Consider the following 17,931-nt stretch of genomic DNA (forward strand, 5'->3'; position numbering starts at 1 on the left):
TCTAGAACTATTATCTCCATAAGCGTACATTTCTTTGTTGTTGCAACCCCAGGAAATAATTCCACTGAATGAACCCTATCATTCTCCCTAGATGATGGTCCCACATTAACCAGGTGATTTCCCCAAGCCTGAAATTCCACCAGCGGTGACCATAAATATCTTCATTGACAAAGGAACAGAGACTCAGAGAGGTTGAGTGACTTATCTAGGGTCAAACAGTAGAAGGGGTCAGATGCCAGACTTTGACTCTCAGATCTTCCTGCTTCTCAAGGAAACAGGGAAGGGAAGAGAGAAATAAAAGACAAATTTTAGCAATCGATTGATCTCTGTCAGATCCTAAATCTTCCTCCATCTGTTTGAATCAATTTGAAATTATTTAAACATAATTTACCTCTTCCCTTAAACCAATCTTTGAAATATTAGTTCTTCAGTGATGTTCTCAGACAGCATCTGTTCAGTGATGTGTCTTTTATAATGCTAATAGGTTTGGCTTGATTTGTAGTAGTTTTCCAGCAACCTTGGCATTAAGGAGACAGAGAGGGAGGTTTCTTTCTAGCCTAGAGTCTTCAGCAATACCCTTCAAATATTATCAATCTCTGGAAGTAGAAGCTGCCCCTGGCAGGTGGAAGCCATTTTATTGTAGCACGAACAGGAAACGGCACTAGATCAGAAGCTTCAAGAACGATCCAATGCAGTGATTGTGTATGGTGATTGCTCTGTCGTTGGAGATTTAATTCAGCATAGTTCCTGTCAAGTCTGTCTGGGTCTTAGGCCTTTGGCCTTACAGACACACCCTATGAAATGTCTAATGTTACTTGGCTAAGAAAATATATTCACTGGCATTTGGCTAGAGTTACCCACTGTGCTAAAATGAGTAACTCGATTTGTTGTTGTTTTATTTTTTTCCCTCCTTGGAAAGATTAGGTAGGTCTGTGGAAAGATATTCAAAAGTTTAAGGGGTTTTTAAAAGTTGAAATAGATTGAAACATCTCAAACCGTTCTGTCCTCAGCTGACGGCCCAGAGTTCCATCCAAGAGTGGAGTCAGTGATGGCCCCTTTGCCGAAGCCCCCATAGGCCGGGGTTCATTCATTCAATCGTATTTATTGAACACTTACTGTTTGCTGAGCTGTGTACTAAGCTTTTGGGAGAGTACAATATTAAAATAGACACATTCCCTGCCCACAACGATCAGTGGAACTGGGAGATGCTAAACTGGGAATTTCAGGGTAGCATATTGAGCAAACGAGGGAAAGGATGCCATTTTGGAGTGGCCCACCTTCTCTGCCAGCCCGTCCCTGGAGTTTCTCCAAGTATCCCTGATCCTCTTCCCATCGCACCTTCCCTCCTACCTTTCCTTTCTCCTTTAATTTTGCAATTGGTCTGGTGGGAAGATTACCCATGTTCTAAGCCCGGTTCTGCCTGTAGCTGGCCAGTGTGGGCAAAGGCTGCACATAGTTTGCATCCCTGCCCTCCCACCTACTCCATGTCTCAGTGGAAATGTGATAGGCCAGGATGATGGAGCACAAGTGATGTTGTGCAAGCCACTATCTCCGCAATCAGTTCCTCTGCCCCAGTTCTCAGCCCAAAAGTCTCAGGGCCAAAGCTCCATCATCCCAGCTTCCTTGCCTGCAGTTCTGCTATCATTCTTCATTTCCACGCATATTTCTTCAGACTCTCTCGTCTCCTCATTTTGTTCTGTTTCTCCTCCCTTCATTCCTAATCCCTCTCTTTATCCTGCCCATCTCAAGGTACATGTGAGCAGAAAACCAAACAGAAAGCACAATGAACTCTTCTTTTTCTTTTATTTAACCACATTTGGCAGAGATCATGTCTCCCGACTCTGCTGTGTTTTACTCTCCAAACACTTAGTACAATGCTCTGCATGTAGCAAACATCCAATAAATACCTTTGATCAATTGACTGATAAGTGGCACAGGCAGTTAGAATGACATCCCACTCAATTTTCCTCAATAGCCAGATACTAAAATACTTGAGCTCCTAGAAGATAAGGATAGACATTTCCAATGAATTTAATGAATACAGAGCATTTACAAGAGCTGGGTCTTTGTAAATATTATTGTAACTGTGATGCTTAAAAGATAAATTGAAAGCCTCTTCTTTTTCTAATCTGACACTACAAAGAAACACTCTAGAGAGTAGTTTATGTGTTTACTTTTTTTTAACATAAAAAAGATGAGGTCCTTGAACCAGTAAACTTGTTAGTGAATGGTTAAAGTAATTCTGAATAAAGTTTGTTCTGTATGAGGGCCTCAAAATTCAAAGAAGGACAAAGAGTTAGATCCTGCCAGGTTTAAGGATGTTCTCATCAATGCAGAGTTTGAAACCAACTAGTGCATATATTATTAAAATGTTTTTTGTTTCTGCACTGGAAATGAATGTTTTATCCCTGGCAAAATTTTTTGATGATGGTTTTTCATTTTCCCTTCAGACAGCGTTGAAGATGAGATGGAAATGGCCACCGTGCGGCATCGGCCGGAGACTCTCGAACTGCTGGAAGCCCAGAGCAAATTCACAAAAAAGGAGCTTCAGATCCTGTACAGGGGATTCAAGAATGTAAGCACTTGCTTCCTGACTAGTGTTCGTACTAGATTCAGTCATGTCTCTCAGAGGCGTGAGGTGAGAGGGAAGAAATGGAAGGAACTCCCGAGGTTGTGTATGAATTCAGTTGAGTTGGTGATCACAAATGACTTTACAGTTGACAGATATAGCGTGCATTACCCAGGCGTGAATTTGGTCAAACTAGTGGTTAGCAATTTAACCCGTTTGAAATTTCTGTATGGTGAATCACTACACATTGCAGTATTCAATGATCCACAATTCACCCGGAACTACTCAATTAATGTTTCCATATCAAATTTAACAATCAAAGTATCTTAATTGCGTCCACCCCCCGTTGGCTGAGAATTTGCTAAGGGGTGGATGCTCTGTTGTCCAGACTGTGTGGGCATTGTCCTTGAGCGGGTCAGGCACGGGTTTCTTCAGGGAAAATGGTTTCTGGCTTCTGAAAAGGATGATGGCAGAGGGACAGAAAGAAAGAGGTTGGGAGAGATGGAGAAGGGAAAAAAGGGAGATGGAGGGAGAGAGGAAGAGGTGGGAGGGAAGAAGAGAAGAATAAGGAGAGAGATAAAGGAAGCGATGTAGAAAGAGAGCAATACTTTAGAACCTGTGGTGCAAACAGCAGAGGCAGATATGCCTCTTTGCTGAAAAGCTACAGGTCCCAGGTGGGCTTCTGTGAAAGTGTTGGATATGGGAAAACACCAAGCTGCAGTGTGGGGAAAGATAAGAGACTCAAAGACTTTAGAGGCCAAGATTAAGCAATTACTGAAAGATAATCAAGGAAGGAAATGCTTTTTTTCCCATAATAATTGGCAATTTAATTTGATTTAACTGATTTTACGTTCTTCAGGAAAATTACATTCTTTTATGCTATAGTATAATTACAAACTCAGGGGGGTCTTAAAAAAAGTAAATCTAATCCAACATCCAAACGTCCTCCTTTGCCTCCATTCCTTCTTCGTTTTATCCCCTTTGCCATCGCAGCGGTCCCTCTCCATCTGGCATCTGGCTTCCTGCCCTCGTATTTGGGGCAATAGGAATGATGATTACCAGCTCTTAAAGTAGTATGTAGTGCCTGGCAGAACCATAACCCAGGCAGTGAAAAAAAACATGCATTCGTCAGGATGACTTTCTGACTCTTCGATCCAGGCATATACTTCTCCCCATTTTGAAAAAGTTTCTAAAACATTTGCCCTTTTCCGAGTTTTTGGAGGAGAAGAGTTTAAGGAGTCATTGTGAAGAGTCAGAAGGTACAGATGTGAGAAATTGAAACCAGAATGACCTTTTAATTAGGTTTAATACCCTCTGTTCCATATGTATACCTCTAGTAACAATAGTAACATTTCCTGAGCCCCCATTGGATGCCATGCACTAAATAAAGTACAAAACAAGTTCTAGATTCCTTGCCCACCAAGAGCTTATACTCTAATGGGAATCAGACATAGAAGTATTTACAGAGAAATCAATATTAGTAATTGAATGTACACTCGAATAAGATGTGTACACACAGACCTGAGAGGGCAGGGAACAGAGGAATGGGGAAAGAGAATGAGTGGGGTGGTGCTTGAAGAGAAGGAGAATGTAAGCTACTTTTTGCGGTATTTAAGAGCTTACTATGTGTCAGGCACCGTTTGAAATGGTGAGATACGAGTGAATTAGGTTGGACATAGTTCCTGTCCCCTTTAGAATTGACAGTCTAAGTAGGAGGGAGAACAGGAGAAGTGAGGCCCCAAGAAGTCAGGTGATTTGCCTAAGGTGCCACAGTAAGCTTTTGGCAGAGTCAGGATTAGAACCCAAACCCACGTTCTTTCCACTAGGCCATGCCTCTACCTTGTGGGCAGGGAATATGTACCAACTCTGTTGTATGTAACGGGCTCTCCCAAGTGTTGCGAACAGTAGTCTACACACTGAAGTGCTCAATAAATGTTGAGTGATTGATTGAGTGATTGAACAAAGGAAGGAAGCAGCACGGCTAGTGGAAAGAAGTTGGGCCTGCAAGGCAGAGGGCCTGAGTTTTATTTCCAGATCTACCACTTGCCTCCTGTGGGTGACCTTGGGCAAATCACTTCTTTCTACCTCAGTTTCCTCATTTGTAAAATGGAGACTAAATACTTGTGAACCCCACGTGGGGCAGGGACTGGGTCCAACCCGTTTACCCCAGCACATAATACCGTCTAGTAAGCACATAACAATGCTATTATTATCATCATCACTATTATTATTATTATTTTTCTTGGAAAAGGAAGGTGGCAAGGGGAGAGAGTGAGTTTGGGGTGGCCAACAGTAGGTAGCCGGACCAAATTAGGAAATTAGTTTACTGCTGGGGAGCACTTGAAGCGACTCTTATTGGGTGATCTAATTTTCCCGACATTCACTTGTGCTTCTAAAGAAACGTCCCTCTGCAATTCCCATCAATTCCTCACTAGGCCAGAAACCCTTTTCTTTAGGGTCCCAGGGGAGAACTCTGCACCATATATTTCAACTATGTTTAGCTTTTAAAAAATAGGGATGACGGTAATATATGACAAAGGAAGTTGCGGAAAGCCCCTAATTAAATCATCAGATGCTTTGAAAATATCACAGTAATATGATAAAAATGTGGGTAAGGGTCTTCATAATGGAGAAAGGAAAGATGATCTGAAATCAGCAAAGTCCATTTGACAAAGCTAAAGATAGCTGCAATGTATGGGGCAGAGCTGTGATTGGAAAAAGAAGGGGAAGTTGATTCACAGAGAGAAGTGGGTTGAAGTGCTTAGAGCAGGGGAATCGTCACTAATGGTGTATCATCAGTGGCTTATTTTGTCACGTACCCAAAGATCTCTTCTTAGTCCTTTCACCGACTCACTGTATGATCTTCAAATCATTGGATCCTTCTTCTGTTTTTCCCCACCTGTAAATTTGGGATTCAAATTTTCCTTTCCAGGAATGAAGTAGATAATAATTGGCTTGGTACAGCTATTGAGCGTGTCAGGTAAAAGATGCCCCTTAAAGGCAAGTGTTATTTATGAACTGCAGAATGAACTCACCGTGCCCTTGCAGCTAACTGAAATTTAAAGAGTTATTTCCCCAGACGCGACGCCGGTGCTTTAAATTTCCTCAGTCCTGGCTGCAGGGTCCTAGCAGAGAAAGAGATTGTATCCTCAAAGGTCAAGTCTAGTCTAGAGAAATAACACTTGTTTTAATCCAAATAGAAATGAAAGCCCTCCTTTCCGGTAAAACAACCCATGGTGATTCAACACCCACTGTGCGTGGTTTTTTTGAGCATTTCTCGTAAGTACTGAGGAGCAGCTTGTGAGTGCTCTTAGGAAACTCTCTTTTGCACTGCAAGCAACAGGGACAAATAAAAAATGTTAGGGGCCCAGAATGAATTATTGACTCATAATTAGCTTCTACCTTTGTTCTCCCTCGCCTCCTTCCACCAACTGATGGAAACAGTCTTGATCTGCCCCTTAAAGAGATAGACTGGGGGTCTTGAAGACCTGCTGCCTTTAAATGAACTCCACTGATTTCAGCTCCATTCTTTCCCCCATTTTAAAAATCTTTACGCACACACTATTATCATCTAAATGCAATATTTTCAAAAGGCCTAATGATTTAATTAGGTGTTTCCACAACTTCCTTTTCTGTACATTATTATCATCATCCCTGTTTTATAAATACCATAAAATAAACTCAGATATTATGTTTTAAGTAGTGCTCAGCACAGTTCCCCTTCAATAGGAATTCGATAATCGAAGTCTGGAGTCACTCAGCGTCCAAATTACTCTTTAGCTGAGGGCACTAGGAGACATTTACTGGAATTATTGCCTGGTCAGAGCAGACAACCAATTAATTGTATTCCCTGAGAAGGTCCTGTGTGCAGAGCACTTTTCTAAGCTCGTGGTATAGTAGAGTATAACAGAGTTGATAGACACTTTTCCTGCGCACAGTGAGGTTACAGTCTAAAGGGGGAGGCAGACATTAATGCAAATAAATTATGGATGTGTACATAAAAGTTGTGGAGCTGAGGGATGGGTGGATAAAGGGTGCAAATCCAGATATCGTGGGTGACACAGAAGGGAATGGGAGAAAAGGAAAGGCCTTTTGGAGGAGTTGTTCTTTAAATAAGGCTTTGAAGGTGGAGAGAGTGATCCTCTGTGCGATATGAAAGAGGAGGGAGTTTCTGGCCAGAGACAGGATATGGGCAAAGGGTTAGTGGAAACATAGATGAGATCGAGGGACAGTAAGTAGATTGGTATTAGAGGAGCAAAGTGTGCAGTGTGGGTTATAGTAAGAAATCTGGGAGGTCTAAACAGACCCTGTCAAAGTAGCTTCTTAAGGTGGAGCATAGACCACGATGTCATCTCCTGAGGATGAACTATGCTTGACAAGAACTGGGGTTGTAAAATTCCTACAGCTATCAAGAAAGTCTCAGCTCTTCCCTTGAGAAGCCACTCCACTGAGATAGAATATTTTCAGCCCCACTAAGAAGAAAAGCTTTGCTCAATAAACTCTCCGTGAATACTCCTTGGAGAATTCAACGTGGTCAGTAGAGTGGTCCAATATTGTTAATGCAGACTATGAGTGTTTTACCAGGGGACTACAATGAATGACCTTTGGAGTGTAAAATCAAAATGTTGGATTACTGTGGAGAATAGAAGTTTTTTCCAAGGTAATATGGGGGGAAAAGGGGGAGCTGGTTCTCTAAATGGATCACTGCAAAGTGTCAGATGTCTCCTTTCCTTGGCCAAAGGGAGACTTGACCTGAAAACCCACTCAGAGAAAGAGCAAAGAGTGTTTTCTTCCAATGAAATCAGTGACATTCCAGAGACTAATCACTGAATTGGCTCACCATCTCATTTTAATGTTGAAAAAGGCAAGTAGCCACGTAACTGGCATGTGAGGGCCAGGCACACGTACATTCTTCTTCTTTCGATGCCTGCCTCGCTCTGCACGTTATAACAAATTCCTCTCATTCTAGGCTGGATACAGAATTGGGTTGCTGTCTAGCAGTTTTGCAGACTTATTTAGAAAACTTGGTCGTTTCTGAGGCTTTTGAAAAACAATTAGGAGGGACATAATAAATCTAAAGTTCAGTGTATGTTTTTTTTGAGATCCTCCTGAAAAACCTTGGCCACTGTTTAGCTAAAAGTTAAAATCACTCAAAACCAGTAGAGAATTCATAATATATTTTTTACAATTTTATAATTTTTTTTACTTCCTCTAAAATGTATTAGTAGAGAGAGAGAGAGAGAGAGAGAGAGAGAGAGAGAGAGAGAGAGAGAAAGGAAGAAAGAAAGAAAGAAAAAGAAAGAAAAAGAATCAATGAGCAGTATTTGTTGAGCACATACTACGTGCAGAGCACTGTGCTATACTTGGGAGAGTACAATACAGCAGAGCTGGTGGACGCATTCCCTACCTGAGTTTACAGTCCAGAGGAGGAGACAAACTTGAATATAATGAATAATTAGTGGAAATTTAGCAATCTTCATGATTAGCCAAGTTTTCATGAAACTAGCAGATGCTGCCAATATTTTGGGGATCCCTTCACTGCAGCTTTGACTTAAACATTACGTTTAATCTATAAAGGGAATGACTGCGCTTGACTTTTTCCCCTGTATTTTGAAGGATAGGTAATGTCAGAGAGTAAAATGGAGGATTGATTGGATTGTCTGGATATAGACAGTTGTCAAGTCATTTCAAGGTATGATGAATGATGCCTTTCAGCATTACAACACATTGATTTTGATTGTACAACAGCACTCTCTTCATAGTGCTAACTCTGGGGGCATGGATTATGACCAGGGAGGCACCCAGGGGGCTCAGGGAAACAGAGAAACAATATTAAAACCTGTAAGGGAAGAGTAAAGGAGAAAGTTTAAAGAGGGCTGGGGATAGAGCAGGAGAGGCATGGGAGCTGGAAGAGGTAGTTAGCCAGGAGTCAGGGGGAAGAATTTAGTAGCATGGCCTAGCGGAAAAACCTGGTCAGGAAAACTTGGTTCTAATTCTGACTCTGCCACTTGCTTGCTGGGAGACTTTAGGCAAGTCACTTATCTAAGTCTCAATTTCCTCGTCTGTAGAATGGGGACTAAGTGCCTGTTCTCCCTTCCCCTCAGACAGGGGAGAAGCAGTGTGGCTCAGTGGAAAGAGCACGGGCTTTGGAGTCAGAGGTCATGAGTTCGAATCCCAGCTCCGCCACTTGTCAGCTGTGTGACTGTGGGCAAGTCACTTAACTTCTCTGTGCCTCAGTTACCTCATCTGTAAAATGGGGATTAAGACTGTGAGCCCCATGTGGGACAACCTGATTCCCTTGTGTCTACCCCAGCGCTTAGAACAGTGCTCGGCACATAGTAAGCACTTAACAAATACCAACATTATTACAGGGTAGGGACTGCATCTGATCTGATTATCCTGAAGCTACCCAAGTTGTTTTACTGTGCTTAGTACATAATAAGTACAAACCATTGTTATTATTATTATTATTGTTATTATTATTACCACTATGTGAATGGTAGGCCAAGTCATCGGGGGACGGGCCGGGGGGGAAGCCCATTTACTTCTGATAGAGTAAAAATGATCTACCCTATCATAACAACTCTTTATCTCAGTTGAAATACATTAAAGTTTCTATGTGACTCCTCTACAATAGATTGGGGACACGATTCTGAGTAATGTAGGCAAAAATAGTGAATCTGGCCTTGGTTCAGGAACCAAGCCCCCCATTTATAATGTTGTTCTCAATTCTGCGTTTTGACATTAGATTGAGTTTTCAAAGACCAATCGTGATGTAAGTCTTCGCTCTGCTAGAGCTTTTGTCCTGTACAGTGCCATGTGGCAAAATGTCAACACCCTTCAAGGAATTAGCAGTTGAGCGAATGTTAAGGTCGATCTTCTTCATTTAGACGAATATATATCATGGGAATCCTGGCACTGGATTTCATTCTGATGTATTACTGCACAGTGAGAGGCAATAAGCAGCTTCCTCAGGGAAAGGATATTGATTTGAGGGGTTCTTCAGTCACTGGGCATCCTCAACCTCCCTTAGGGAATCCCAGATTTCAGATTCACCCCCTCCAAATCTGTCCCTCATGGTCTTCGGGTGCCAGGGCGAAACTGCTGCCAATCCACCGCATGGCTTCCCCTGCTCGGGAATGGGAGCCTCTCGACCCAATTAGGTCTGCCCCATCTCCTGCATCCCATCTCTGAGGGCTTCTTCTCCATAATTTACCATGCCACCCCCACAGACCCTGCCCAACCTGTACCAGTCTGCCACTGGAACTCCCTGTGTTCAGCAAGTTATTTTACCCTCAGGAAGGGCATTCTCAGGGGTAAGTTTCTATTTGTTGTAGCGATTTGTTGGGTATTGCCTCCTGCCTTTTTATTGCAAGAGGCTAGCTTGGAGTCAGAAGGTTGTGGATTCTAATCCCATCCCCCCACTTGTCTACTGTGTGATCTTGGACAAGTCATTTCACTTCTCTGAGCCTCAGTTGCCTTATCTGTAAAATGGGGATTGAGAGTGTGAGCCCCATATGGGACGGGCACTGTGTCTAATCCAGTTTCCTTGTATCCACCCCACTGGTTAGTACAGTGCTTGACACAAAGTAAGTGCTTAATAATAACCACAATTCTTATTATTATTGAGTGGCGGTCACTTCATCACTGGCATTTCCTTTACTCTTTAGAGAAATTAATTGATGACTTAAACCTTCATGCTCAGAACTTGTTCTTCCATCTGCCAAAACCTAATTCAATCAATCAGTGGTATTTGTTAAACAATTACTGTGTGCAGAGCACTGTATTAAGCACTTGGGAGAATACAATAAAACAGAGTTGGCAGATACGCTCCCAACGGGCTTACAGTCCACAAGGGAAGACGGACATTAATATAAATAAATAATGCATCAGATATAATTTGAGGATATGTATATAAATAACCAAAAATCTAAGAGCATAGGTTTGTAAGGAAGGGCAGATATTTCTTTTGTCATAGAAAAGTGCCACCACACTGGCACTGGATTTCATTCTGATGTATTACTGCACAGTGAGAGGCAATAAGCTCCGCCTAGTGTGGTGGAGCATAATGAAGTCCACATAGTTGCTTCTGAAATTGTATTCGGCTTCCGGTTCATTTAATAGTGGGAGGAAAATCTTACTGTGAAAAGGCTGTGTATCGTCATTAGTAGTGTTCCTGATTTATTGGCCAGATTAACTCCATCAGAAGCAAAGCAGGACAATGTGCTTGGCTAATTATGAAGATTGCTAAATTAATGTGTTTTACGTGAGGCAGGAGTTTTGTTCAACTAACTGTGGTGCCTCTTCCCTTCCCCCATAATTGCTCGTAGCCACACATTTGCAGCTGGCTTATTTGCTGGGTCCATTTCTTTATTGCAAGCTTATGTTTGATATCTAGCTGTCCTTTGAGTTCCGAGATGACCCTGATGATGTGGGAGGTCTTGCGAAGGGAGGTAAATATGGCTGCTCTACACTGGTTTACTCTTTACTATTGCACCACAGGGTTCAAGTTCACCAGTCATGGTTCCCTGAGAAGCTGGTGTTGAGACAGGAGAGGCAGGAGATGAATATTCAGCACACCTTTCCCATCTCCTCCACTACTTGGGGTATGCAGCACAGTAGTAATAATAATAATATTAAGCACTTAGTATGTGCCAGGTATTATGATAAACTTGGGGTAGATACAAAATAATGCCTCTCTAAACGGGCTGTGATCAAGTTAGTAACACTCCTGTCCCATCAGCAGTTGTAAGCTAATGGCCTGAGTTGTCTACTTATATTGGGGGTTTGTTGGGGATTCAAGAAGGACGCATCCCACAGTCATTAGGAAATGGCCCAGAGGTTTTGTTTTTTGTTTTGATTTTGATGATAGTAGTGATGGTTTGCACACAGCCATACACACACTCTCATCTCGTGTTTTGGTCACTCATTCATTCATTCCTTCATTCAATCGTATTTCTTGAGCCCTTACTGTGTGCAGAGCACTGTACTAAGCACTTGGGAAGTACAATTCAGCAACAAATAGAGACAATCCTTGCCCACAGTGTGCTCACGATCTAGCAGCAGGCATCGCAAGATGGCAGATGGGGGTTTGGGGTACAGTCTCTGGCCCCAAGATGGATTATTTCCACGCAGTAAAATCCGCTGGGCCCTATCTACTTCTCATACCACTCTTGAGGGTGGCACTCACATCTGTGCAAACTGTCAGGGTCTTATTTATCTTTTTTATGATTTACTTATATTCCATTCTTTTATAACAAACCAGCTGGTCTGGAACTACATACTCCCTTATGGAGGCCTTTTTTTAAAATCTGTGGACACTGTGAGACAGTGGAAATGTTGCTGGTTATTCGAATCGGGGAAAGAGCATCAAGAGTTATGAAGAGCTAGAAATTCAGAGGTCTGCATACACATTTATAAGCACACAGGTATAAGGTCCTGATCACAGTAATTTGATCCCAATCTGACTGATGTGCCTGCCACCAAAATAAAGCTTGTATTATTATTATTTTTATGGCATTTGTTAAGCATTTACTTCTTGTCAGGCACTCTACTAAACGCTGGGCGGACACAAGCAAATCAGGTTGGACATAGTCTCTGTCCCACTTGGGGCTCACAATCTCATTCCCCATTTTACAGATGAGGTAACTGAGGTCCAGAGAAATAAGCGATTTGCCCAAGGTCACACAGCAGACACGTGGTGGAGCTGGGATTAGAACCCATGACCTTGTTGACTCCAAGCTAGCCTCTCCCAGTAAAAAGGCAGGGGGCAATCCCCAACAAATTACTGGGATATCATGAACAATTGAAAATTTAAGAAATGTCCAAAAAGTGAAGCAGCAAATTGCTACAGTATTCCCCTAGGAAAATTAGATTTTAAAAAAATGCATAATTTTATGCAAGATGTATGGGTAAGATACATTTATTTTGGATATTTGGGTGATGAAAATTAAAATGACCATTCAGTAAAGTGTGTCCTATCAGTTGATTACTTTAAAATGATTGGCAAAGGCTTCTTGAAAGCTAGCTCAATCCCAATTGGTGGCTCTTAAGAAATGTGTTATTTCAACTAACCCTTCTAAAAGATTATATCAGTTCCATTAATGAGACTTCCACAAAAATTACCTGAGCTTGGCTGAATAGATTCCATCTTAAAAGCTGTAGCTATTCAAAGATGCCAAATCAAGACAAGAACAGACTCTCTTGTATTTTATCTTTAAAAGAAAAACAAAAAATCCAAGCGGTGCCTGTACCCATCTTTCACGGCATTGTTCTTAGATGTCAGCTTTAAAATCAGAATTCAATTGCTTCGATCTCTAATAATACTAGACTTTGCCAACTTTAAGTATTATAAATCCATCACTATTATTCCCCTTATCTTTATTTTAATTATTATCTCTCCCTATGGACGGTAAACTCTTTGTGGGCAGGGTATTGTATTGTACTTTCCCAAGAGCTTAGTTCAGGGCTCTGTATATAGTAGGGGCTCAATAAATGCCAATGATTAGTAGATCATGTTATAGGTACCTAGTTTACTGATGAGAGTGATACAAAAAGAAGTAGCATAGCCTAGTGAAAAGAGCACACGTTTGGGAATCAGAGGACATGGGTTCTAATTCCTGCCCCACCACTTGTCTTCTGTGTGAGCTTGGCCAAGCCACTTCACTTCTTTGTGCCTCAGTTACTTCATGTGGAAAATGGGGATAAGACTGTGAGCACCACATGAGACAATGTGATTACCTTGTATCTCCCCCAGTGCTTAGAAGAATGCTTGGCACATAGTAAGTGCCAATACCATCATGATTATTGTTATTACAATTATCAAAGACTGAGCCTGAGTTAGAACTCAGAATTCAAAACTTGACTTGGTTGTGTATCCCTGAGGGCTAGAATTGCGTCTTTCACTTCTTCATAATTCCCAAGAACCCAGTAAAGTACCCAGTAAAGTAATCTGCATATAGAATTGTTACTGTTGTCTTATGCTGTGGAGTCGGGCCTGACCCATAGCGACGCCGTGGACACATTCCCCAGAACGCCCCACCTCCATCTGCAATCTTTGTGGTAGTGGATCCACGGAGTTTTCTGGGTAAAAAATTTAGAATCGGTTTCCAGCACACAGCATAGGGATGAGTAAATACTGTTGACACCATTACTTAGACAAGTCTCATTCCCTCTTCATATTCCAGAAGACACCAGGAAAGCTCTCCACTGAGCATGTCCCTCACCCGTATTATACTTCCTTCTGCCAGAAATAGTAATCATAATCATTGTGTTGTTTGCTAAGTGCTGATTATATGCTAAGCACTCTGCTGAGCACTGGGATAGATACAAAGCAATCAGGTTAGACCCACTCCTTGTCCCACATGAGGCTCACAGTCTTAATCCCCATTTTGCAGATGAGGTAACTGAGGCACAGAGAAGCGAAGTGATTTGTCCAAGGTCAAACAGCAGACAAATGGAAGAGGAAAGATTAGAATGCGGGTCCTTCTGACTCCCAGGCCCTTGCTCCTTCCACTATGCCATGCTGCTCCTGCAGATAGTGTGCACTCAGGCCTCATTAGCCACTGGGAGAGTCGAGAATCAGTGACTACCTCCAGAAGAGCAGAACAACTCTTTCCATCTTGATATTTTAGGCAGAAACAGACCCAAGGATGCTCCCCTCCAAGTGCCCCGTGCTAGGGAGCATCAGTTAAGGCTCGGCCTGCTTCTTCTGGGGTTGAACGAGCATTGGATTCGAAGGCACAGCCATCAGGTTCCCTGATCAGGTTTTGAGACTCCACTGTTTCTGACCTTCAGAAACCTTGAGAAATGTACTCTCTGTCATTTAGGAAAGCTCTGCTCTCATTAGAGAGTTTCTGCAGATTGCACAGTTTCAACCTTCAAGGAATCCCCCTGAGGGTTGACACAGTTATGACAGCTGAACTAATCCAGTTGCTCTCAGGCCCTTCTGGAAAATCTGATTCTTCCAGGTTTAGGCGATCCCTTCCTCTTCTTATTTTTGATGTTCTCTATCATATATCCTCATCAATTGATTCTATTTATTGCTATTGTTCTTGTCTGTCCATCTCCCCCGATTAGATTGTAAGCCAGTCAGAGGGCAGGGACTGTCTCTTTTACCAGTTTGTACATTCCAAGTGCTTAGTACAGTGCTCTGCACATAGTAAGCGCTCAATAAATGTTATTGAATGAATGAATGAATAATATCGAGTGCTTACTGTGTGCAGAGCAGTCAGCCGATCAATCCATGGTATTTTTTGAGAACTAACTTCGTGCAGTTCACTGTACTAAGTGCTTCGAAACACCCAATACAACAGAATTAACAGACTACAGGCTTGGAAGACTTAGAGAAGCAGCGAGGCTCAATGGAAAGAGCTTGGGCTTGGAAGTCAGAGGTCATGGGTTCTAATCCCGGCTCTGCCGCTTGCCAGCTGTGTGACTCTGGGCAAGTCACTTAACTTCTCTGTGCCTCAGTTACCTCATCTGTAAAATGGGGATTTAAACTGTGAGCCCATGTGGGACAATCTGATCACCCTACATCCCCCCAGTGCTTAGAACAGTGTTTTGCACATAGTAAGCATTTAACAAATAACATTATTATTATTATTATTATTATTACAATACAACAGGGTTGGTAGACACATTCCCCTGCCTACAAGGTGTTTCTCTAGTTTAGAATCTGGGGGGAGGAGAAAGGCATTAAAATAAATTATAGATTTGTGCATAAGAGCTGCGGTGCTGGGGCCGGGGAGAATATCAAGTGCTTAAATGATATCGATCCAAGAGCATAGGTGACAGAGAAAGGAGATGGAGTAGGGGAGATTAGGGCTTAATCAAAGAAGGCCTTTTGGAGGAGGTCTGATTTTACTAAGTCTGTGAAGGTGGGGAGAGTAGTTCTAGTCTGTGAGCTCATTGTGGGCAGGAATGTGTCTTTCTCTATATTGTACTCTCCCAAGCGCTTAGTACAGTGGTTTGCATACAGTAAGGACTCAATAAATACGACTGAATAAATGAATGAATGGTCTGTCACATATGGAAGGAGAGGGAGCTGTAAGCCAGGGCGAGAGCTCGGCGGAGAGATGGGCGATATGGGGTAACAGTATGTAGATTGGGGTTAAAGGAGTGAAGCATCAGGGCTGGGTTGTGGTAGGAAATGACGGAGATGAGATACGGCCATCTCCTGGGACCCTCCTCCACCCCCACCAGAGTTCAGTCAAGGTTAGGGTTCTTGGCCCAGATTGGGCAGAAGACTCTGTGATCTGGCAGTCTCTCCCTGCTCCAGCCGACCTTCTGAGTGGAGTTCTGACAGCGGAATGGGGTAGGGGCGGTGCAGAGGGAAACGAGTGGAAACACCATTTGAAATGCTGTTGCCAAGAGAGCAATGGCTAATACAGTTTCTTTACTGATTTCGATCCCTAAGTCACATGGTTTGTTTGCCAGTTGGATTTTTTTTGTTCTTTTCATTTCGATTTTTTCTTAACAAGAAATGCTGTGAGGGATCAAGTCATTTATCAGAGTTTTAGAAAAAAGGCTTATAAACATCTAGCCAACATTATTTTGATTTTAAGATTATTTTTCATGTTAATTAATAGTTCCTTATTCTCTAGTTACCCATTAATCAATTCACCCATATTTTTGACAAAAATGTACGTTTTGGCTAGGCAGGACTGCCTGAGGCAAATGTGTTGTAAACTCAAGCTGAACATGTTCAGTGTGTAATCTTTGTCCAAACAACCTTACGAACATGAGATTCCCCATTTTTCCTCATTCAAAAGAAAAAAAATTGGAGATCTGAGATAGAAGAAAATACACAGAAGACTCCTTCCTGTAGCCTAGAAATCTATTTCAAAGTTGGGCTATGGCACTCTCTTGGCTTCCTTTTACCCCAATAAAATGACTAGCATGAAAACAGCTGCGTGAGGCTAGAAGAAAACCATCAGTACAGTTCTAAACAGCTAGGTTTTGATCTGATGGAACTGGCCATATTTCTCTTGGAAATGGCTTGCTGGTATTAACGCTCCTTGTTTCCTTTATTTTCTATTCTTAACAGCCCCTATCATCGATCAATCAGTCTATCAGTGGTATTTACTGAGCCCTTACCGTGTACAGAACACTGTGCTAAGTGCTCGGGAGAGTACAGTGAACTTACAGTCTAGAGGGAGCTTACATAGTTCTCTCCCTTTTCGCACCTACGGACCTGTTTCTACTCTGATGAGCTGCGGGGTCGGGACAGGTTGCTCCTTTCTGAACTGTTGGACAGAGACTCGAAGTGCAGTTAGCCAGAGTTCATTCCTTTGTCCTCATAACTGCTCTTATAGATACTGGAAGAATCATGGACGGATGTCCAGGAAAGATGCAAATGAACTAACCCTCCACTATTATAACCACCCTTAATAATAATAATAATAATAATAATAATGTTGGTATTTGTTAAGCGCTTTATGTGCAGAGCACTGTTCTAAGCACTGGTGTAGATACAGGGTAATCAGGTTGTCCCACGTGAGGCTCACAGTTAATCCCCATTTTGCAGATGAGGTCACTGAGGCACAGAGAAGTGAAGTGACTTGTCCACAGTCACACAGCTGAGAAGTGGCAGAGTAGGGATTCGAACCCGTGACCTCTGACTCTGAAGCCTGGGCTCTTTCCCCTGAGGTACGCTGTTTCTGGTCCCTTAAAGGGACCAAGTCTGTATTTGGCCACAGCCAAGAAATACATCATCTTTCCAAATATGCAGTTATATATTTGCAAAAGATAACATACTTTTTTCCTCCTCTATCCATTGTAAGATTTTTGTATTCACGAGTATATATACAGGCAATGTTCACCTCTTCTTGCTCATTCTTTAAATGGCCCTGCAAGTGTATTTCACAGCCTTCTAAACCACAATTTCCTCTGCTTCTCCTGTATGTTCTGCTATTATGCAGCAGAAGACCCCCTGGGTTCAAGTCTAATATTTCATTTCTGTTTTCATTTGTGGCTTTTCATATTTTCTGACCTAGTAACGGGGTGCTTCAATAATACTTCTGGCAGAAGGTAGAAAGTCCGTTTCGTTCCTTGATTAAATGTATTGAATACGAATGCCGAAATAAAGGTAGATCCCAGTAGAAAACAGAAGTGAAATGAAAGTCCTCTGTAGCCTATACCATGGAAATTGGATTTTTAAAAAATTTTTTTTTTAAATCACAAGCGAAGGGAGGGTGCTGTCAGATTGGGTTCAGAGAGCTCGGTTCCGAGTTTATGCCTGTTCATATTCTAGGTGAGATTCCAACAAGCTCTCTCCTAGGGCTTCCTGAGTCGAGGGAAAAAATGGGAAATGAATGGCAGGGTTAAAAACATTTTGTATTTTCACAGTATGTTGGCACCAA

The 17,931-nt window shown here is 42.2% G+C and overlaps 1 protein-coding gene across 6 annotated transcripts in view; it reads left to right on the forward strand.

The window, feature by feature from the left end:
• KCNIP4 (potassium voltage-gated channel interacting protein 4) overlaps window positions 1-17,931 on the forward strand; it is a 640,168-nt gene that overhangs the window by 600,927 nt on the left and 21,310 nt on the right. For all 6 annotated transcript variants that reach the window (XM_029046614.2, XM_029046616.2, XM_007673221.3 and 3 more), the window contains one exon: window positions 2,451-2,575. In XM_029046614.2, the coding sequence (XP_028902447.1) occupies window positions 2,451-2,575 (125 nt within the window). The remainder of the gene's footprint in view (window positions 1-2,450; window positions 2,576-17,931) is intronic.

This window comes from Ornithorhynchus anatinus, chromosome 18 (assembly GCF_004115215.2).
Source record: "Ornithorhynchus anatinus isolate Pmale09 chromosome 18, mOrnAna1.pri.v4, whole genome shotgun sequence".
NCBI lineage: Eukaryota > Metazoa > Chordata > Mammalia > Monotremata > Ornithorhynchidae > Ornithorhynchus > Ornithorhynchus anatinus.